The 25,074-nt window shown below is 33.5% G+C and overlaps 3 protein-coding genes across 3 annotated transcripts in view; 2 read left to right on the top strand and 1 right to left on the bottom strand.

The window, feature by feature from the left end:
* The first annotated feature begins 300 nt into the window (after positions 1-300).
* LOC108722045 (prostaglandin E synthase) lies at positions 301-5,202 on the top strand. The gene is made up of 2 exons (XM_018446950.1): positions 301-634; positions 4,837-5,202. The coding sequence occupies exons 1-2, from the start codon at positions 500-502 to the stop codon at positions 5,200-5,202; spliced, it is 501 nt and encodes a 166-aa protein (XP_018302452.1). The 5' UTR covers positions 301-499.
* Positions 5,203-13,981: 8,779 nt separating this feature from the next.
* LOC108722050 (protein patched homolog 1) lies at positions 13,982-19,982 on the top strand. Its single transcript, XM_018446955.1, has 9 exons — positions 13,982-14,260; positions 14,338-14,584; positions 14,792-14,868; positions 14,992-15,436; positions 16,020-16,259; positions 16,343-16,645; positions 17,091-17,658; positions 17,884-18,366; positions 19,501-19,982. Exons 1-9 carry the CDS (start codon positions 14,145-14,147, stop codon positions 19,875-19,877), a joined length of 2,856 nt encoding a protein of 951 aa, XP_018302457.1. The 5' UTR covers positions 13,982-14,144; the 3' UTR covers positions 19,878-19,982.
* A 1,440-nt stretch (positions 19,983-21,422) lies between these two features.
* Positions 21,423-25,074, bottom strand: part of PlexA (plexin A) — a 75,103-nt gene continuing 71,451 nt past the window's right edge. Inside the window, exons 8-10 of the mRNA XM_018446953.1 lie at positions 24,325-25,035; positions 24,106-24,251; positions 21,423-24,009 (exon numbers count right to left, since the gene is read on the bottom strand). Coding sequence (XP_018302455.1) covers positions 23,836-24,009; positions 24,106-24,251; positions 24,325-25,035 — 1,031 coding nt within the window. The 3' untranslated portion in view covers positions 21,423-23,835. The remainder of the gene's footprint in view (positions 24,010-24,105; positions 24,252-24,324; positions 25,036-25,074) is intronic.

The raw sequence follows: 25,074 nt of genomic DNA, 5'->3' as shown, positions 1-25,074 counted from the left end.
TATAATTAACGAAATGTAAAAGCTTTTTCCAATGAAAGATCATAAATTCTTATAGGTATCTATGTATCGTGATCTGAATTTCTTTGATTATATAAAAAATACGCCTTAGAAAAAAATTGTTTCACGAAAGGAATCGTTTCAAAACCTTAGATTAGAATTTCTTTACAAGACTGTAGGCCTTCAAGATTTCAGATCTCTTTATCAAATGGAGCTATCTATTTTTATCGATATAATATTGCAACTGATAGCAAATTATATCTTATGATCAATCTACGTACTTAATTTAAAGCAGTGCATGTCTCGCAACGCGAATGTTCACGTTTAAACCTTCCCGCTCGACTACCTACGTATCAGATTACCTATCACCGTTTCATGCATTTGACTTGCTAATAACCCTCACCAGTTCAGACAAGACTACATAGCCAGTAACGCGTCGGCTTTCCTCGTGGACGTCGAGTGAACGTTAAGCAGATAAGGACGATAAGGTCGCGTTGGAGAAATGCTAGCGAACGCGACTGCAGACGAGACGAAAGACGAGCTATGGTGGTCTATATATGCTTGGTGGTCGTGTGTGCTCGTGCTAAAGATGATGTTGCTGACGTGGTACACCGGTCGTATCCGAGTGAGAGAACAGGTAAAATTTTCGAGTCTTTTGTATCTTTTTATAGGTTAATTTACTTATCAACAATAAACGTTGTAAACAGATGATTACACAAAGTAGAGCGATTGCGTTTTAATTTAATATTATATTTAATTAGAATGTATATAGTCATTTTATTATTATTTGCCACTCTCTTAATTACGATCGTGATTAATATTTCGTATGTGTGATAGAGTAATTTTATATAAGAGTAATTTAGAAAATAATACTATTCAAAATTTTTATGTTGTAGTAAAAAAAACAGCAGTTAATATTAATTTTTTAAATATCTTACATTGTATATGTACTGTATAAAGAAAATGTGATGTGAATTATAGCATTATCATTATACATAAACAAAGAAAATAATTTGTAAAAATTTATAACAAATATCACATAGCTGACATATTTGTTTTATAAATATTGATGATTAAAACTGATTGAGATTTAACTGATCTTCTGCTTCGTTTTACGAATAAATATAGAAAAAAAAAAATCATGTCTTAAAATCTTAGTCAATCTTGAATAATGTTTATGGGGAAACCATAATATTATAAGATGATAACAATTAAATCTTCATCACTATGGCAGTAAAACTAATTATGCATGTATGCAATGAATTGACTCACTAGTTGATGTCTGTCTTCATCCAATGCCACTACGTGTCATCTGAATGCACATGTTACCTAAACAAACATTAATTTTCTTAAAACAGAGCATTGTTTTAGTATCTTACACTATTTTTATCATTTTTGAACATTATGTACTATATTTATTCAAATAAATACAAAATCAGAATTTCTTTATTAAAATAAATTTTGTGTCATGGTTCTTATTTCAAAATCGTTTTCAGTGATGTCTTCAGATGCTATAGTTCTATGTTTGACAAAATATAAATACCGGTCTTAATTATTTAAATTAAGAATTTTGTTATTTATATTTGTTATTAATATATTATATAAAAAAAGTCATTAATTAATTAAAAATATGTATAAATAATTATTAAATCAATGTACTACTAATCAAATATAATACGATATTAAATTTATAAAATATAAACTAATAGGCATAAATTTACCATTTATATAATTTCTTGTTAATTTTCTACATGTATATTTGTACAGATTAATTTAATGTGCCAAATCTATTGTTTCATAATGTCAATAAAATATATAGAAAATAATGAAGTACACACGCACAACATTATCAAATATTACATAAATTTGTATTGTTTAGTATTGTATACAAAATATATGCATTTAATCATCATAGTCTTCATTGCCTTGCTATTGCTTAATTAGTGTTTGAAGATGTTTTCCATATAACTACACTATGAGGAAATACTTCATTGCAATCGTACCCATTAATTAATACTTATTTCGATTCAGCATTCCCGGCATTTTATTTATGTTTGTGTATTGTTGATATTTTATTTGTACGTGCACTTTCCAATCGTAAATGACGCGAAATTTATCGAGCGCGTAATATTGTAATTGTTTCTGATGGAAAATACACGTTAGGATACTTGGGACAATTAAATAATAATATTGGAGTAAACACAGAGTACAAATAAATGAAAATTAGAATCGTATGTAGGTATCGCATGTATGAAATCGCATTAATTTGTAGAATTATAGTCGTATAATATTATTTGATACTTTTTTTCGGATTTGCAATCCACAATGTCATCTGATTTGTAAACAACTATCAATTAACAGTTAATTACTGTCATATATGTTGATTGTAAAAACTGTCTAACATTGTCTAACAATATATTCGGCATCTTCATCGTTTAATAATAAATTATCAAAGATTATTTTAATTTCACAAATTATGAAGATGTAATTTTTCCTTAAAAAAAAATTAAAAAATAAAGTTTGTCTTAAATAAAAAAATGAGATATACATATCTAATTTTTATTTAAGAGAAACATTTATTTTTTATTTTTTTTAAGTTATATTCTTATATATTTCCTTTCAGAATTAAACAATGAAAATTAAATAAATGAAATTTACATAAAATTTGAAAGACAAGAAAAATATGAAAACTAAAACGTTTATCGATTTAAATAAATTTGTAAATTGTTTTTTGTCTTCCGTTATAAACAAATTAATTATTATTTGAGTTCTTAAAAATGTATCTTTTAATTTAGCACTGGATTAAAATTGAATAATATATTCTACTCATTGGAGATAGTTAATAAATTTGTTAACTTGTGAATACTGTAAGTATAATTTTTGTTTCTATAAATATATGTGCATTCAATAACTGCACAATTTCTCTATATTTTAATAAGCAAAAAGGATGAATGAAAAACATTGTTTTTATACATTATATTATACTGTTTAGTTACTTTTATAAAAAGAATTATATTGTTAAACGAAAGCAACATTATTTAATTTATTTAAATTGGATTTAAATCAATAATGCAATGAATTATAGTTTATTGAGAATTGCGCTTAATTATTGTGCAAATTACAATTTACATTTTAAGATAATCACGATAAGATAATAATATCTTTGATACTTACTCGTATGTAATATTTTTATTTAAATGTGAAATATACGAAAAATACAATGCGAAAAATGAATGTGCTGATTACCATTCTCGTAATATGATTGAAAACCACATGAGATTAAGTATTATCAAATATCAGCATAATTCATGTTTGTAAAATGCATTATGTTAACTTTTCTTAATCTTAATTATTCGAAAATAAAAGTTATATAGATTCATTTTTTAAATCAGTCATTCATTTAGCATTAAATAAATTAATATTATTAAGTGCGTAGCAACAATACATCTGAGATTTATATGCAACTTCTATTTAATGTTAAATATTATTTAATTCTGTAAATATTCTGTTAGTATATGTAACTCGTATGTATTATATCGATTCCAAAATAGAACATGAAAATCTATTACAGACTATAACGTGAAAACATGGATTTCAATTGGAAAATTCTAAATGAACCCATATCTGAAAAATATTGTGAATTTAATAAAACAATATGTAGATATAGATATTAAATATAAAAAAATTTATAACTATAAATATACAAAAAACAATATTTGATATTATTTCAGGATCAATTTGTTTGCGAATTATTATTATAAAAGTTTTAAGTGCAAACTTCCCTGCAACATAAACTTTCCTTATGGAGTAATCAATCATAATTAAAATGTAATTAAAAGAAAATTGTGATTTTAAAACAAATTTATAATTTTTTTTCAAAATTTGTAAACAGCGAAATTCTGTAAAGTTTCAATAAGCTTTTGAATTATCATTTCAATACAATTCGGTATCTGTACATCCAGATTGGAATGCAAATTAAATCGATCTGGGAAAATTTGTAATTAAATTTTGTTACAATCTCAAAATATATCTTTTTGTCAAAAGCAATATTTTATAATATACGTATAACATACACAATGAAATGTAAAAAAAAAATAAAAGAGAGAGAGAGGAGGTGGAGAGGGAGGGAGAGAGAGAGAGAGAGAGAGAGAGAGAGAGAGAGAGAGCTTTGTATGAAATAAGAACTTTCAAGCGCGCGCAGTCAATTAAACCTTTTTCTTTCATAGTGGAATTCTCAATAAAATAACAAATAGGACATTTGTTTTAAATAAATTTTTACTAGTTCCTTCAAGTTTATCTCTTTATAATTTAAATATGTCAAATTTTTTATTGTTTCATGATATCAATAAGTAAAATATACAGAAAATAACATAAAGTATATATACGCGGGCAGCAATATCAAATAAATTTATACTGTTCAGGTATATAAATATCTTTATCGATTATAAACTTCGTTGTCTTTTTATTGTTTAATTGATGTTTATTCGAATATGTTTTTTATGACAACACTTTGAGAAAATATTTAATTGTAATCATATACGTTGATTAACACGCTTTATATCTGCATTCCCGGCATTATATATATATATATATATATACTATATTTATGTGATGTATGCAATCAGTACTTTATTTATACGCTCATTTTCAAACCGAAGGTTTCAACATCTTTTTCTTGTAATGACTCTCATAGAAATATCATCGTGAACGAATAAACCTAGTCTTTATATATTTCTTTCTTTTCCAATTACAAAAGATTTTATAACATTTATATAAATTAGCTAAAATCGACGTTTCAATTTAATTTTTAGTTTATTTACGATTTGATTAATGACACAGGTAATTCACAGCAACGAAGATGCAATGTGGATGACAAAAAAAGCAGATATAATTTTATGTCCAACTGGCGATGGCCATCCTGATGTGATTCGCATACGAAATGCTCACCGACACGATATCGAGACTGTTCTTCCTTTTTTAGTTTTTACACCGCTCTGGTTAAATGTCGAAACGTGTAATTTGACAGTGAGGGTCTTAATACCGGGTTTTGCATTAGCCAGTATATTGTATACCTTGGTATATATGCAGCTTTTACGATTGTCTGTTCTTTGGAAACTTTCCTTATTTATAACATTATATTGCATTTTGACTTTTATATGCACAATAGCTGCTGTTAAATACTCTAGTTTTATCATAGGTGTTTAGTTAAGAACATAAAAATGAAAATTGTGACATTGTTGTATTATGAACTATTTTTGCAAAAAAATAAACGCATTTAACATCTAAGAGACGTCTCATTTATTTGCGTGTATCCCATGAGAGAGAGAGAGAGAACATAAAAAATTATTATTATATCAATATTTTCCAATTTCTATTTTACAACACGAAAGATTTAACAAAAGAGTAGTATAGAATAATCCGGCAGATCAAGGAGAGTTCTGCATGAGAAATGTAAGAAACTATGATATGAGAGTAATTTATTCTCTATAGAGGAAAACTTCAGTATTGATCTTTGATTCAGGAGTGATACATCAGGAGTAACTATCGGCTAGATATTAGATGAATCAACTGATAAAAATCCGAGCAAGGAAGACGCACGAGTTAGCAAAAAATTGACTAAATGGTTAAACAATCAGTAACATACTATTTCTGTGAAAGAAAACACAAAACCACGCTTAACAAATTCAAAATAAGCGCTAATCGACAATTTATGTAAACGATATACGATAGCAGTTCTAATAGCCAATAAGAAATACTTGTGAATTAGCCAATCACAACAAAGAATCTTTTGCACATATCATCTATAAGTCGTCTATTAACTTCTTGTTATCGTCTAGTTATATAACAAGCGAGATGTTAGACAGACGAATTGGTAAGTTGAAAGAGTTATTTTTATACATATATCAAATCGCGAATTCCTAAATTCAAAACTAATTACTGAATTAAGAATTCGTCTTACAATTAGTGTTTCGGCTAATAAATTGTTTAATAATGATATATTTAATATACAGAGTTCACACAACGACACGTGGCAAGTCATTTGATGAAATATAATATTACGATTATATGCAATTCGGTTATGCAATTTTTAACCTTATACACTGCGTATGACTTTTTATACGGTGCTCTGTCTTCTAAGTTGTTGCTATTCTAACAACCTGCAGCATACGATGCACTATGTTTTCCTGCTGGATTGCTTGCGTTTCAGTAAATTACTAGAAATTCTGCGTTTTGTGTAATGCAATTCTAGTAATTTACTAAAATGCAAGCAATATAGCAGGAAAAAAATGCATCGTACGCCGCTAGCTTAACAAATATTTCTGATACCTATCGTGTGCAATCGAGATTTTTTGAATCTGTATTACATTGAATTCGTTTTGACTTTTCGGCGTATTTATTACAATATTAATCCTTTTATTAATCCTTTTATAATTATTACTATCATTAATCCTTTTTAGAAAAATTCGGTCACTTTGTTTTTAGAAAAAATCACTCTTTCTTTTACTATTCAATTTAAAAAAAACTAGCAGAGAGATGTCAGTCTTATTTGGATTACGTTTACATCGCCTAAAATTTAAGATTTATGTAACATTATGTAGTTTTCCATATGCTCAGAATCCAATAATTCCGAGGATTGCGTTGAAAACATGCCATATAATTGCTAATCTCGATCATAAAATATATAATATAAAATATATGAAATCTATAATATTAAATAAATATGAATAAAGAGTTATACAATTACACAAATTAACACTATTATACTTATGTTTTAATTGTGCTCAGTTAGCCATACTAATGTTATTTTGTTTCCTATATAATATTCGCAGAACAAAGGATATATTAAATAAAAAACAGATTAAAAATAAAATTATATGTATGTAAATAAAACTTACAAGATTTTTTGAAGAACATCTATTATTAAATATACGTATTAAGATAAATAATTTTCTGTTTGTAATATTAATATGTACAATTGTAAATTGTAATTTACAAGAACGTAAGATAGTAGATTTAGCTTAATTAAAGTTTAAAATAAATTAATTTAATTTTTTTTAATTTGAATATGTAAATTGAATAAAATGCGATAATGTTTATCAATACACATTATTACCTCGTTACACATATATAATTTACATATTAATGTAAAAGCAGCAAAATGTTATCACGATTTACCGAAACTCATTTTCATTATTAATCCTTTGTCAATAAAAATAATTCATCAGACTCTAATAATATTGATTACATTGTTCTTTCATATGAATAAATTGTTAAAACGGTTCTGATATCAAAATTATTGTTTTAATATAAATCTCTATTTGTAACTGTCTTTATCAAGAAGAAGTATCAGTATAATTTCTGCATAATCTTAGATTACGGGAAAAATAATTTAATTGAATCATATTTCATATGATGTAATAATAAAGCAGCAAATATAAGACTAATCTCGAGTTAAGTACATAATTATCTCCTAGAGACAATAATTTAAAAAGTAAGCAGTCATATGCAATTATATTAGTTCCTAACTTTTCTTCTTTGCAAATTATCGAGTATTTCTCAAAGACTAATGAAGCATTATTTCTTAAATAGTAATTAATTGTTCAATTTATAATTTGAGTAAGAAATACAAATATCGTATTGTTACATATTGCAAAATCGTCTAAAAAAATATGTCAACATTTCTAATATTTCTTAATACATTTTATTTTCATCGTTTACCAGTTTACCTAATAGCAAATCTCTTGACAAATGACAAATTACAGAATTAATTTTAAAGGGCTGTCTAATTTTATTTATATGTATATATTATTAAATTAAAAAAACTTAAAAATATGTATTATTAAATTAAATTAAATAAATTTATATATATTATTAAATAAAAATAAACATTACATGTATTGTTAAAAATACACATTTCAGTTTCATTAAAATTTGCTCCAAAATAAAAATATGTAAGCTCTATAAAGTTAGCAGGATCAAATCAGTAGAATCAAATCGAATCTATCGGAATTTTTAGTACTCATTTTGTATAAATAAATATGTATTAGTATTCATAAAGATATGATTCAAAAACAGAATCTGAAAACTATGTATATACTTCTGATCTACAGTTCCAATGTATCACTATGAAGTTTTTATAGTGCTTCTTTCAATTCTCCTTCCAGGTCTATATCTAGAATAATATATTTCATAATGATCGATATCACAGATCAGTTATTTTCCATAGCTTCCAGCAGTAACTCGACAGATCTCATTCTACAATGAGTTGTTAGAATTAACTTCGATGTCTTGTCTTCAATTCTTTGTAAAGTAATAGTGACATATTTCTGAGAAAACATTGTGTGATGTAAACATAGTGATTGATGCCTAAATAATAGTTTTAAATCACAAATCATCTTTTGAAACTTGTGCTTACTCGTCATAGTATCGTGCGTATTTTAATCACTACAAAATCAAAATAAAGAATTCGAAGCACGGATTTCTCAGGATGCGATCCATTTGACGCTACGAATGCTTTGAAGCATTTAATTGACCAACCAGAAGAAAGAATTTCACTAATTGACCAATCAAAAAAATGCTTCGAAATATTTGTATCATCAAGTGGACCGTATTCTTAATATGTGACGTATACTTTTAAATTAAAATGTCTAAAGATTATTTCATAGTTTATTCAGACTTTTGAGATTCTTTTAATATAAGATTTCGAAGATATAAAGTTACTTTATCAGAAATATTTGATAGTTGCGATTCATATTTATTTTCATTAACTTTAAATGTGGTAGAATGTTTAAAAAAATTAATATAAAATTGTAAAAAAAAAGATAATAAGTAATTTTATAATAAAAAAGATATAGAGATAAGTAAATTATAAACGAGATATGATAAAATTTATTTACTATGAAAAAGCTATATCTAATACTTTATTTTTTTCAGTCAAATTACTCTTAAAGATGTTATTCATTTCTTCATATATATATAAACATTATGCAGGGTGGCTACTAAGTACTCTTTAAAGATTTTAAGCTTAATTCCTCACATAAATTAAACACGAAAACTTCATATGATTGTATGTACGTCCGAAATAGCTTAGCTACAAAAATTTTGAAACCACTTGGATTATTTTGATAAAATTTTGTAGAACATTAAAGTTTCATCAAAATAACTCGAATAGTTTTTGAAATGTTTGGAAAAAACAAATTGTTTCTTTCAACTTTGACATCCTATATCTTTGAAATTCTGCAGTCGTTTCAGACACAGTATACATCAAATACATGAAATTTTTATTTTGAATTTGAATGAGGAATCATTCCTTAAAATCTTTTAGAATATTTAATTACCCTGTATATAGTTAATAATCTAATATAAAACGACATATATATATATATATATAATACAAAATAAGAAAACTTCTACAGAACTCTCGAAAACATAAAGCGTAAAAACAAGAGCTAATGAGAGTAAAAATTAATAAATTTCATACTCCAACACTTTTTTACACAAACAAGTAACACACATACACACCATATTGTCTTATGTTATACCTATTGCGACTGCATTGTGAGGAAACGCAGGGGGTTTACCGTTTCACATAATGCGCATGATGTATCATTTTATCCTTTTTTACATAATATTCGATGAATAACAATGATAAAAATAAATTAATGATACATCATGTGTATTAGGCTAGGTCCACAACCTTGCTTTAAGAGGCCGTAAGCCGTAAGCCGTAAGCTTTAAGTTGTAAGTGACGATATATTGGTCACAGAACTTATGCTTTAAGACCGGGTTTTAAGAATTAGGTTTTGCTCAATTCGCTTAAGTCTAATGCGGGGTCTACAATAGAAGTCGTAGTAGTCGTAGGGTCTTAAGTCGTAGAAAATTGACCAATCACAGTTGATTATTCTTCTCATATTCGACTGTGATTGGTCAATTTTCTACGACTTAAGACCCTACGACCGCTATTGTAGACCCCGCATCACGGTTAAAGCCTAAAGACTGCGCAAAAACAATTTAAAGACCGAAATTATTATCACTTAATCTTTTTCGACTTATGACTTAAGGCTTCTTAAAGAGATTGTGGACCTTATGCGCAAAACGAACTCACAATCACATAACGAGTACAATTATTTGTTTTCAACTTAACTTAGCATTCTCATTAAACAACTTACAAGGGAATCTAAGCATAAATCCAGATAGCCAAATGCAGTGTATTTGCTGACATATTGCAGCAACCAATTTCGACAAACTCAGGACAAAGTGAGACAGCATTATGCCTGTCGCGTTGAACTCAATGGAATTCAAATTCTTGCCATGGTAAATTGATGGCAATATGTCAGCATGAATATCCTCGACAACAAGTGTTGTCATATTGTCAGCATTTTGTTAGCAATGAGTTCAAGACGAAACGATTAATTATTCGTTGCTAATATGTTGCCGACATCATAATGTATACCACCATTGCTCACAGTTTGCTCTAGAAATTTCGACAACTGATTACATATATAAGCATGTTGTTGTACAATATTTATAATGTATCCTATTTTGATGTCAGCAAATGTATAGCAAATATATAACAACATATGCAATGCATTAGTTTGCACAATACGCTACATCACGCTTGGCTATCTGGGAAGATGACTGTGGCTACGTTTACACCGTGCATTTAGGCCGCGGCCTATACAATAGATGTCTTTGTTTATCCTGTATATTAAACAAAGACACCTATCGTATAGGTCGCGGACTAAGCGCACTTTGTAAACGTAGCCTGTAACTGACAATGAGTCGTGGAACGTAAGTCGTAGTTGTAGGTTGACCAAAACATCGTGCGTTGATCTACGATTACGATTCACATTTCACGATTCAGTTATAACGAGACATCGGATTTTTGTGCAGATATCTTTTGCAGCATGCACAAAATATGCAAATTTGTACAAATATGCACAATATGCACAAATAAATATGCATTTTTAAAATGCTTTTTTAATGAGATAAATTTCTATTTTTATATTACTTTCCAATCTATTTTCTAAAAAAGTATGAAATTGCATAAGAATCCAATGTCTAGTTATGATCATCTTTGTATGTGTGTGTGCTTAAGCCATTATCCTGTTACATGTACACGATATACATACCTCCGTTATACATGACTCCGATGTTAATTTCGATGTTAATCGCCTCGATCCGTAACACCATTAGCGATCCCAATACTGTATCACATTGAACGAGTAAACAACGCGAAAATCTAAAGCGAATTTTTGCAATTTCTGATCGCGCGCAACGCGACGTTCAAACGTTTCAACCGATTTTCATACTGATTCGAATAACGTAATGCGCAGACCGTTCTGCGCACCGCGCAGATTTCTCACGTGATTTCTAGCACTGGGTGCTCAACTCGAATTCCATGTAAAGATACAATTTCATGGTGATACCCGACGCTCATTTTTGGCGTCAAAATAGGCCACTTTTAGCATTAATTTTGATTATTTTTGATCATATTTTTTGACGATAAAAATGAGCATAAGGCATGAAAAGGCGGTGTTTTTATGTTGTTTTTGTTGCGCACCTTTAACAATCGATCAATCGCGCATTCGCGCATACAGATGCACTAGCAGACAACAAACGTAAATGACGTAAATGACGTAATGGGCTGCGTTCCGTTTCACGCATGATGCGCATGATGCATCTTTTATCCTTGTTATTCATCGAATGTTAAACAAGGATAAATGATGCATTATGCGCATCATGCGTAAAACGGAACGTAGCCATGGTTTTTCGCATTGTGAATAACAATGCTAGGTTGTTGAATATTTCACATATCCCGACGGGATATGGCTTTAAAGCGGGGAGCAGACTCTTGCATAAAGGCCATCACACGTACAAAAATTTTAGTCGTAATCGTAAGGCCGTAAGCAAATCGGCCAATCACAATCGAGTGTTTTAAAACGCGAGATCGTAATTTTGATTGTGATTGGTCGATTTGCTTGCGCTCTTACGATTACAACTAAAATTTTTGTACATGTGATGGCCTTAACGCATAACACGTAATGCGGGGTCTACAATAGAAGTCGTAGCGGTCGTAGGATCTTAAGTCGTAGAAAACTGACCAATCACAGTTGAATATGAGAAGAATAAACCCCGCATAAAGCTGGTTCTACATTAGTCGCATCGCAATGTCGCAAGTGTGTCGCAAACATTATGATCCAATCAGAGTCGAGCTAGTTTGATGTTAATTGGACCGCAACGCTTGCGACGCTGCGATGCGACTAATGTAGAACCAGCTTAATGCATAAGAAAATGAACCAATCAAAGTCCTTCGTTTCATTCCTTTCCATGAAATAAAGAATTCTGATTGGTTCAATTTTTTATGCCTTACGTGTTATGCGTTATGCAAAAGTCTGTGCTACCCGCTTCAAGCTGGAAACACAATGGGCACAGGCAACAAGCACAGGCAACAGGGAATAACTAGCCGCCCAATCAGAACTCTGGAACATAATATCGAACTTATACCTCAGAGCTCTGATTGGACGGTTCGTTATTCCCTGTTGCTTGTGCCTATTATCTGTGTCTATTGTGTTTCCAGCTTTAGGACTGCCGCAGACAAAATTTCTGTAACAGTAACCTTAAGACGTGAACTTAAGCCGATGAGCCAATCAGGACACTGCTTTAGATTTATATCTTACGGTCACTGTTACAGAATTTTGTGTGCGGTAGCCCTTTAAAGCCCATGGCACACACAAAAACGTAAGGCCGTAAGAGGTAATCAGTAAGCGAATTGACCAATCAAAGTAGAGACCGTAAGGCCGGTAGCAATCAGAGTCGATTATTCTTCTCGTATTCAACTGTGATTGGTTAATTTTCTACTATTTAAAACCCTACGACTGCTACGACTTCTATTGTAGACCCCACATTAAACCAAGCTTACTACTGTATTGTAGACGGGCCATTACGGTCTCTATCGTGATTGGCCAATGGATTTACTGATTACGTCTTACGACCTAATGTTTTTGTATGTGCTATGGGCTTTAGTATTGACAAGAAGACTAGAACTAAGGAGGATCAACTCGTGCCAATAGCGGTAGTGGGGGTGAGGCAAAAAGTGGCGACGGATAACTTCCCCCACTCTTGCGCTTCATTAGTCCTCTCTGTCGCTCTATATAGGCTGCGTTCCACTTGACGCTCGCAACGCTCGTGAGCATCGTTTGTCCTTGTTTAACATTTGATAAACGACAAGGATAAAATGATTCCACGAGCATTGTGAGCGTTAAGTGGAACGCAGCCATAGTCGTCGCTCTGTCGTTCTATAATCGTCACTTTGTCGCTCTTATATCGAACTTTCACACAATGCGCAGTGCCGCTGCACAGCGTGTGAATAGCCGCGGACTTTTTTTGACTCACCCCCACCACGCGAGTTGATCCTCCTTAGTTCTAGTCTTCTTGAGTATTGAAATAGGGATTTTGTTTTCGCGCCTCGTAACCGGTGGCGTTGCGATCAGTCCGCCATCGTCACATACGATTGGCTGTGCCTTGCGATTGGCCCGTTGCAAAAAGCTTCACGGGATTGGCTGATGTGTGTCAGTGGCGCTGAAGAGGGAGCATTGTAGCCATCTCCCGCGAGAGAAGAGTCCGTTACGACTGTTACGAGAGTCCAAGAGAAGATATGAGTGAATGAAAGTATTAATAGTGAATCTCGTGTAGTCTTCCTTTGCAACGTCAACAGCATTGTACGTCCTTTCCCCCGAGGAGTTCCTCAGAATATCCCTCCTTCGGCTCATTCCTGATCCCCTTCAAAACGCCACAATTCCTAACGAAAAACGCGGGCTCGTCTCTTTCGCTTACAATATCGTTGAGAATATCGCGATTACATATAAATTCGTGATAATCGCGATCAATATGAAAAAAACCCACGGTAACAGTAATTAATCGCTATTAATATATATATATATATGTATATAGTCATCCAGTATAATCGTTACTAGTGTGTCAGTTGCAAGGGTTCACGTCAACTAGACGCTACATTGGGTAATCCGCTGATTTTGTTCTTTCGACTGTTTCAATTGTGTTTCAAAGTTCATTGCCAGTTGAAAATCTATATTATGTGCATTTCAAATTTTCAGTATTGGTAGTGAATCTTGGAGCACAGCCATACGATGATTAAGGAAGAAATGGAGTTGCACGAAGATCGGATTAAATTACAATCGTGTCGTAGATTCTGGCACAGCCTACCAGAACGCATATCCAGATCGGTAGAATATTGTTTTTATCGGTAAGTCCCTGCGTCGGAATCTTTCAACAAACTGACAAGTGTCGAACAATGGAGCAACGTTGTTGTTTTTTTTATAGGCTTGGAATACACATCGCTCAAAGTCCATACAAATGGATGCTCGGATGTTTTGTGGTAGTATTATTGTGTGTTCTAGGCCTATTTCGTTTCCGACAAGAGAAGAATCCTCTCAAACTTTGGGTTCCACCAGATTCTGACTTTGTGATGACTACCGAATGGCTAATGTCTCATTACTTAGAAACTTTGCGAATTCAAACATTTATTTTAACTGACGACAATGTTTTAGAACAGCAAACGCTTGTTAGGGTAACTGTATAAACTGGATAATTCACCTCAATTGACTCGATTTATTCTTAACTGTAATTGATTGGGTCTGTTCTTTTTAATTGAATTTGCATAGTTTATCTTTTTCTTTTTTTTTTTTAAGGTGAACTGTGCAAGAAATTCAACTAAAAAGAACAGATCTGTTATGAGGTACTAATAATGCAGAACATATTTTTTAATCTGTTGCAGCTAAATGAGATCACCAAACAAATGATTTCTACTCAGACACCTATCGAGAACATTTCTTGGACAGATGTCTGTATGAAGTAAGCACAAATTATAAAATTGTAAAATTTTCATTAAAAAATTGATTTTATTACATATTATAAAATTGACATGAGTTTAAAAAAGCTATCTATTATATATATAAAGAAAATTTTTATTTACAGGATTCCTGTTATTTCTAGTGTTACAAAGAGAAGTAAGAGACAAAGTTCTCTTTTGGAAGACGATTTTTTCAATGATGATCTCGCTTCTAAAGTCAATCAAACCTTTGAACCTGCCATTCATGTCGATAGTAATTTATATTGCAGTATAATTGAGAGTTTACCTATGAGTTGCCTTTTGTTTAGTATCTTAGATATATGGAATTTTGATAGCGCTAAAATTGAAAAAGATTCTGCAGAAGATATTATCACAAAAGTAAATACAATAAAAGTGAGTCCCACATTGGGTCACGCCGTAAATTTCAGTGATCTTCTGGGAGACGTAACTCTAGATGAAAATGGTAGGATTATTGCTGCAGGAGCTATACGGACTGATCTGATGGTTCATGTTAGTTTTCTCAATGTGGACATGGATAAAATTGGAAACAGCGCGGGAACTGCTGATTGGGTAAGGTGAGTTCATGTCAAGGCCTGAATCATGTTTATTAATAATTGCCTTAATATTGAATAAATATCATGTGACATATAAAGTTTATCTTACATTAAGCTTTATATTATTGAAAATAATTATAGAAGATCAATTAGAAAAAAAAGACTGAAAGTTTGCTTCACATTTTAATGTGATTTAGGCCTTTTATTATTACATCTTATCATTTGTACGAAGTTAATAGTCTTGTTAAACAATATATGATATCAAAATTATCAGAAGATTATTATTCTTATTTTATTCTTTTGCTAGCTATATCTCTTAATGGATATTACTTGCTAAATCTTATTTATATCTGTAATATAATACATATACTTTTATTGCGGCAATATTAAAAAATTAATAATTATATTATTTATACTATTTATGAAAATTATCTGTTTTTTTTTGTATGAGATTATTACTTTTATTATCATCAATTACAACATAATATTCTTTACTGTAAATTACTCAGAATTTTATTTTAATTCATAACATTGAATCTAATTTATATAATAAATATATAAGTAAAAATTAACTCAGAAATAAAAAGTTATCTATTTAGGCAACAGAGGATGTATTGAAATGGGAATCAGCTTATCTGGAAAATATACAAAATGTTTCGTATCAACTGCAAAGCGAAAGAAATAATACTTTGATGCTTTATTACGAAGCTGGTAGAAGTTTCGGAGACATTTCTGGTTCATCTATATTTCAAGATATAGATAAATTAATTGTAGGAATTTTGTTAATGTTCCTATATGTCTTAATGATTTTATCGAATCGTAATTGGGTGGAATGGCGGGTACGTATGATTATTACGAGAATAATAATATTTAGGTGATTTGAAATTAATATTTAGTCAAAATTCTTTACTCTTTCTCGCAGTTTTGTCTTGCTAGTACCGGTCTTTTATGTGTGGGTGCTGCATTTGTACTTGCGGTGGGAGTATGCTCTCTAATAGGAATCCCATATGGTCCAGTGCACACTTCGTTGCCATTTATGCTCTTGGGTTTAGGGATTGATGATATTTTCGTAATTAATGCATCTTGGAAGCAGATCCATACCGATGAATCAAATATAAATAAACCATTAATAGAAAGAATCGGGATTACGTTAGGTCATGCTGGTTCTGCTATCAGTATTACTTCACTTACTGACGTCGTGGCATTCATCATTGGTGCTTCTACAGTATGTAGAATTAATCATTTAATGCGCATGAAGAAGAATATGTAACTATTGTGACCAATTCACGATTTTATTTCAGTTATTTTTGTTATGTTTATTTGGATATATTTACGTTTATACTTTAAAAGAAAATAATATATATGAATAGTTTTGAATTAAGTAATGTAATTGGTTCTTCTTGTCAATATAATGAAAATATTTTATTTTGAACGGTACTTTACAGTGAGAGTAGAACTTCTTTATATAGAACTTTGTTTTTGTAAAATATTTGCTATATCTTTTTCTATTTATCCTACAAAGAAAACAATGATATATTATCGATTTAATTCAAATTAATTTTTGTATTCATCTAAAATACCAAGTCATTTAATTATTTAATCTGTGTTATGCATGGAAATAATTACAATTACCAAAAGATATCGTCTTAACGTGTGATGTTCTCTTCTAGATATTGCCATCACTTCAGTCATTTTGTATCTACGCTGCAGTGGGTGTATTTGTGACATTTTTATTACAAATTACATTTTTTATTGCCTGTTTTACTTTGGATGCTAGAAGAATAGAACGAAAACGAAATGGGATGTTTCCGTGTATCGCGCATGAAAACTTTACGCCCAAGTCATCAGACGTGAGCAGTGCAGTCTCCTGGAAATTTATAAACTTCTTCTATTCGCGGATAGTCTTAACCACACCTGGGAAAATTATTATAGTATTAATTACTTTTGTAACAATATCTACAAGTATTGTGGGTTTGCTTAAGTTGCAACAATGGTTTGATTCAAAATGGTTATTACCGAAAGATTCGTATTTGTACCAATATATAGCTGTTCGAGCTCAAACATTTCCTAATCAAGGACATGAGGCCTTCGTCCTTATGGGAGATGATATTGATTACTCCTCTGAATTTTCTAAGATAATATGTATGACAGAACGCTTACAAAATGCGTCTTTTATACAAAATATAGAACCTTGGCCAACTGAGTTCGCAAAATTCGTATCACTGTATTATGCCACAGGTTATTTATCATAATATTTACTTGAGTTATTTATCTTAAAAGTGGCGAGACAAAAATTTTAATTTGTTTCTGAAAAAAGATGAATTTTTGAAGATGAAAATCAAGAATTTACTTGAATTTGTAAAAGAATAAATTTTGTGTAAAGCTTTTAAGATAAATACATCATTCGTCGATTAATTAAATAATTTTAATTTAAACAAATTAATCGTATGTTTTTTTCACTAGATTTAAAAACTACAAAACTTGCAGACAACAAGTTCCATTATTATCTATCGAAATTTCTTGTTAGTCGAGCTGGTGGCAAATATCAGAGAAATTTCTTTTTTAAAGAGAAGCTTAAATGCGGGAAGAAAGCCCCACGAATCGCAGTAGCAACCATTGAGTTTTACTTCAAACAATTTGGAGGTCCTAACGAATGGGTTCCAGCGATGGATAACAGTAAGCTTCTAACAAACGAAGCGCAAATTCACGGATACGTAACAGTCTGGTGCAAAATGTTCGGACCTTGGACTGCCGATAAACTAATTAGTCAAGAACTATCGCGAAACATCATCCTGGCATTATTCTGTGTTATGGGTACCACAGCGATTCTCATTGCTGAAATGCAGACTTGTTTTTGGATCTTACTCTGTGTACTTCTCACGTTGCTAAATGTTTGCGGCTTCATGTATTTTTGGGGACTAACAATAGACGTGGTGTCCTGCATTGGTGAGTATATTTTTTTTTTACTTTGCTTCATAAATTTGTAGTTTTGTTATTCTGTTTATGTACAAGATAAATATATAGGGTGTCCCATTTTAAATAATGCATTAAAATTTCTCGAAATGATAAATACGGAAAAATATTTCAAACAAAAGTTGTATGGTTTGGAGGGGGACATAAGATGGTACCATTGATTTGACCTTGGGTGGCGTCGCCAAGGCCAGGTCAAGGTTACGTCGATTTTTAAAAATGGAATCCTCTATTTTTCATTACATTTTCTTGAAACTTACCTCAAGAGCTTTTCGAAACACTATAATAAAATATTTTTTCATTAAATATTTTTCAAGTTATAAGGCTCGAAAGTTACAGTACAGTCGGCATTAGCATTACGCAAGTTGTCCGATCGACGGCTAAAACCTCTTGAATGTTCAGGATTACGTCCTGGATAACATTTGTCAAGATCAAGGCCATTGGAGATTATTCCTTTTATTTTCATTTTTACGTAAAAGCTCTCAAGGTAAGCTATAAGAAAATGTAATGAAAAATAAGGAGTTCCATTTTAAAAAATCGATGTGATCTTGACCTGGTCTTGGCAACGCCAAGGTCAAATCAATGGTACCTTTTTAGGTCCCCCTCCGAACCATACAATTTTTGTTTGATACATTTTTCTGTATCTACCATAGTTGTCAATAAATTTGAATGCATTATTTAAAATGGGACACCTTGTATACATATATGTATATACATGTAAATAGGAAGAAAAAATATCTGATAAATTGAAAAGAATTTTTTGAAATTCTGTTTGCAATAAATCAATTTCATAAAGTATAAAATAAATAAAATTGTGAATTTGATCCATTTTTATTGTGGGAAATTTTGTTGTCATTTTTATCATTGCAATAACGACTTCCCGCTGTAAGGAGTATAAAAAGATATTTATATTATGAAATCACGACTCGTGATTCTCAATTCTCATCTTGATCTTTGTAAAATTCTAATCATTCTATTATAGTATATATTTTTAGACTACGCAATATACAATACGGATTGTTCTTGTTGCACTAAAGTGGTTTCTTAAACGTTTAATGTGAACTTCTTGTTAATCAAACACAGTCAGATTCAGTAAGAATCTTTTTACAGGTCTCGAGCTGGGCGTCGGTTTGAGTGTAGATTATGCCGCACACGTTGCACATGCTTTCCTGAATGCTGAGTCGCGAGAGGATGATGTTAATGCTCGTAAGACCCGAACATTGGTCGCAGTCAGGCATATCGGTGCAGCGGTCGCATATGGTGCGGGTTCAACATTTCTCGCCGTCTCGATGCTAGCCTTCTCGTCGTCTTACGTGTTCGTGGCCTTTTTTCGAATATTCTACTTGGTAATTTTGTTTGGGCTGTGGAATGGACTGATCCTACTACCGGTCGTGTTGAGCAGTATTGGACCGCAAAGTTTACGTGTGATAGAAAAGCCACAACCGATGTCCGAAAAAGCCATTTCTGCGATTGATGACGAAGATTGAAACGAAAATATAGACAATTTGTTCAGGCAATCCTCTTTCTTTATCAATAATATTTATTTTTGGTTCAATAAACATACAAAATTATTACACTATCCGTACTATTAATCACACATTTATACAAAAATAATAATTAATAATAATAATAATGATAATAATACGTCTGATAACTTAAAAACGTCATTATTTATAGATTTTTATATATATGTATATATAATATATTAAGATTAAAAAATTAAGAAATATTAAAAAACAAGTACAAAATAATGTAGCAAGGTTGATATAGATTTATTATCAATTATCATCGATCGGAAAGGAACATGACTATTATAAACGTAACGTAATTATGTTTTGTTGGATGCGTTTATCCTTTATGGATAATCATAATTAATGTTTATGACGTAAAAATGAGCGGCGAGGGAGCGACCTCGAGATTGATTGGCAAGCTCCCTCCGCTGCCTCTCTCAGTCTTGCACAATCCATCTGACATTCGTTCAGCCATTCATTCATTCAACCCTATCTTCCTTGTTTCTTTTTCAAGTTGTTTCTTTCATCTCTCATGGCTCAATCAGACGGATCTCCGATTGATGGCGACAAGAGGAAAGGGAATACAAATTGAACGAGATGTACGGAGAGGCGGGTATATAATAGACACACAGAAATTCGTACACGTTCGCTCACTAACGTACATCAGAAACATTCTCGGAGGCGCGCACGTTGTCTCCATATTCAAGCATACGACGGTAGTTAGACTGCCGGGGGCAGCAAGCCACGCATGAATGATACGATTAAGTTATTACACATCTTCTTAGTTAAGTCGAATTTTACAAATCGGGATTCGTATATTCCATAATTGATGAGGAACCATCGATACAATAATAATAATATTTACTTAGCAAAACGTGCCGATCGGTAATTGTGGCGAATGACGCGTGATGTGAGCACAGTTAGTTGCGTTTAAAAGACGGGGTGTCGAGGTACTGGAGAAGATTCGGGGGTCGGGCTCGGGAGACAAAGGACGGCGAGGATCCACAATGGGTCGATACACGGCCGGGGACGTGACGCGGAGGAGAGGCTGAACTCGAGGACGACGGTGACCGAGGGCGTTGGACTGTGAGGGAATCTGCTCGCCGGGGTTTCAAGGTACACGCACTTGAGGGGTACACCGTGGGAAAGACACTCAGGGCAGACAGACACCGACATAGAGACTAGGCTACCGACTATACGTTAATATCTATCTAAACGTTTAATTAGCGTACGCACCGCGTACACACCCGGTACGCCCGCACCTCCGTTCACTTTTCGCGTGTAATCGTTTTGCGGAGGGCGCGTCAGAAGCACTCTCGCCATCATTTCGTTTTCTTCCCTCCCCCCTTTTCTCTCTCTTTCTCGGCTCTTTTATTATCATTTTATTATAATCAGCAGTCGCGTCGTAGTCGTGTCTCTTTTCCTTCCTTTCTTTTTTTTTTTTATAGTAAACGCTATGTAGTCTTTATTACTCAAGCTTATGCCCAAAAATCTACCAGAGGCACTTTGGGTTTATTAGTACCATTTGAAGTCGGCGTGCGCGGGGGAGGGTACCGCACGCCCCGTTCTCTCGTGCGCGGAACAGCGGGCGAGCACGCGATCACGCCTCATCCTCGAGGGAAACCATTAGTTGTCGGATCGTTCGGTTGACCCGTTACCATCATTAATTGTACCATTTTCCGCCTCTTTCTTTCCTGTCGCGCGATTATTACCCTGTCTGGCGATGTGTCTTCGCCACCGCGTAGATTCTCTGTTCCTTCTCCCGGCTTTCCATCCCACCCTCCCCCCCCAATTCCTTTTCCAATAAGCCTACCAACAACTCCATATCTTTTACCCGCTTCCTTACCTTTCCACCACGGTCTTCCGATGTTTTTTGAGCAATAAATACTTTCTCCACGTATAACTGCACATTGAATTGACGCACAGGACACATGCACACGCGCATACACGTCGGACAGCCGTCATTCGCTACCAGCCGTACGCATTGACAGAACGTCACGTTAAATGAGTTCGAAGAACATCCAGCTTCGAATCCCATTAACTCCTTAATCCTTCGCAAGAGTATGTAAAATCATACCAGGATCAGGCACTCCGTAGATCGGACTTGTCGCCCGATTTACAGATAATGTGGTGTGATTTGGCAATTTGTGCGTAAATACGAAGGGAATAACAGGTTGATTGGACAACTTTGTTTATCGGTGCGGCGATCCTTCGGCAATGCTTTCGGCTCTCGATCAAACACACATCCATTCGCGCGGCTCACTTTCACGCACACCAATATGGCTACATCCACAGAGTTAATGTTACGCTTTTAATTAATGATTATCAATTCAATATCAATTCAATATCAATGTATTACAATCAGACAATACTCAACAGTGATCGTTATTCATTATATATTACAATAATTAAGAGTGACAACAACATGACGACGGAGGCGTTGAAGCATTACAAGGGAGAAAGAGAGAAAGAGAGAGAAAGATGGGTAGATAGAGATTGAAAGTGGTACGTAGATGATTTCTAGGAGGATGAAGGAAGAGCAGAAGAGCTTCGATGGTGGACATACTACAAACAGTATGAGAGGAGAGGAGAAGGATTGAAAGGTAACGATGGACATAAGGATAAGGAAGGAAAAGGATAGGATTATTGATGATTATGGAATAGCGACGTTGACATCGGTGATGGATGCACGACGATAGGAATGAACGATTAAATGGCGAAATGGAACAATGAGTCGCGGAGACCAAGGAGGGGGGGAAGCACGCACACTCAACACAACCGTCACATCGAGCTGGCCTCGCGCGCGGCCATAGTCCATAGATTAATTACTTACTAACTAATACACAGTCTGTCTCCGTTGCGCGGATGACTTTATTTTTCCCTCCCTTTTTCCTTCCCTTCTCGAGCGCCGTGTAAGTATACATAATACACCATATTAAATACGCACGTGCGTGCGGTACGGCGCTGCCGAGTTATGGAGCGTGCGACAGCGCGCTTATAAGCGTGTGAGCGAGTGAGACTTCTTTAAGTCTCGTTTTGTGTGATAAAGTTATGGCAAAATAACTCGGCGCGGGATACCGTCCTACCTGCTCGCACGCGCGCCTCCTCATCGGATACTAGATATACGCACACGCACACACAGGCATGCTTGCGCCAGTATAAAGTGTATATATGTACACATATACATACGACATACCATCCATACATATATAATATATCCATATCGTTTAATTATTTCATCGTTATCGGTAATTATCTCTTAAAATTCGTCAGTTCAAAAAATTTCAGCTAGAGTAGCGATGGATGGAAATGTTTCTTCGTTAAAAATCGCCAGATCACCGAGATCAACGGCGCCGGCAATCGACCGTATTATTTTTTAAACACATTTACAAATTATCGATCGATATCGCGGCTGATTCCCTCACTCGCGCCTCTCTTATCACTAGTGTGTTTCACATTATTACATTCATTTTTAAAATCACTCGCGGTGCAAACGGGCGTGCGATCACCGCGCGGCGAGGGAAACGCTCTCGCCTCGCTCTTGCACTCGACTCGACCGTCGAGTCGAGGGGTGATCGTACATTTAATATCCTATTACAATTATTCATGATTTTTGATATCTTATGTACAATTATACGCGCACGCGGCAATGTGCTTATGATTATGGCCACACTTACGAACTGGCGACCTCTGAGAAGACTTCCTCGACACATACTTTTAATCCTGTCTGGAATAATTCCAAAGTTCACTCGCGATTCGCGTTAAGCTGAGAAAACTGGCTTTTGCACGGAACCTGAGATAATCGATTTCAAGGTAGGCCAGTTCCCCTCGTTCGCGTCGTTGATAATTACACCGGACCGCGATTGACCGCTCAGCAGGGTAACTCTTGACGAGCAGATTTCGTCATGTGCTTCATGGAGTTCATGGTCATGCATCAGGGATTGTCCGCCGCCATTATATTGTGCACTTGCTCGAGCTTGTACGCCAGTCTCTGCTTCTGCGAGAATTCGTCCTCCTCGAGCGTGACTATTAGTTGTTCGTTGTATTTACCCGCGTATGTATACAGTTCGTATAAAGCACAATTCGTGTTAAACTCCGTTGTGTGCAACTGAAACAAAATTAGACGAATGTTGATGCGTTAGGAATACTTATAAGAGCAAATTTACGAAATTTATACGTTACGAATATAAAAATGAATAAATACCCTCGACTCTTCGGCAAGCATGGCATTCATGTCTTGATCGGATATGGCTGGCATGACTTTAATATCTGAGTAGTAACGCTCTACCCACTCTTTGTACACTGGAATGTCCTTCGCGTATAATAGTTTTGAACTCGGAGAGTCCTTACCTAAGAACAGCAGAAAAAAATATGTATTCCTGAATCTCCTTAATTAATGTAAAAATTGGTAAAAGTTACATACCTAATCTATGGTCCGACGTTGAGCAGCTGTCCATAAACGTCTGCGCCACGACGGACAAACACGAGTCCACAATGTTAGACTTGTGTATATCGAAAATAAAATTCGGATTTTTTATGAGATTAACCCAAAACCTAAGGGGAAGGGAATTGCTCTTCCACGTGTGGACCACTTCCGGATCGGATATGCCGTGTTGCAGAGCTTGGTCGTCCATAAAATCGAACATGTACTTGATGGCGAGAGGTAGCGCTGAGCCTCGATGGGCAGTGCTGAATATTGTCTCGAACAGATCATCGACGAATTTCTGGAGAGTACCCTTTGTTGCCAGTAACCTCGTCAAATAGATCTCCGAGACCATTTTGTTGCCGCGATCTCCCTCCTTTCGCGCGTCGGAATCGTGGTGCTTAACAAGATGCCAAATCTTCATACCAGCTTCGATATTTTGATTAAGCGGCGAAGTGGCACGAGAAAGAGGGGGACTCGCCGAACTGAACTTGCTAAGATTCAAGGTCTCGTATTTGTGCGATTTGTCCGTCTTCTCTGACAGAATTGAAAGATTGTATATAGATGATTGTTTGGAGACTAAGTTGAGTGATGCTCCATCCGGTACCCTGTAATGATTCAAAGTATTTCTCTTCTTCCACTCGCCCTCTGTCTTCGTTGTCGAATCTTCGTCGTAGAGAATTAATCTACCGGACGCACCAGTTCGCCATTCTGCAATATTTCATTAAACATAATACGAGAATTGCATAA

Source organism: Mycetomoellerius zeteki, unplaced genomic scaffold, assembly GCF_001594055.1.
Source record: "Mycetomoellerius zeteki isolate Tzet28-1 unplaced genomic scaffold, Tzet1.0 scaffold191, whole genome shotgun sequence".
NCBI lineage: Eukaryota > Metazoa > Arthropoda > Insecta > Hymenoptera > Formicidae > Mycetomoellerius > Mycetomoellerius zeteki.
This window is presented reverse-complemented; position numbering and strand designations above follow the sequence as displayed.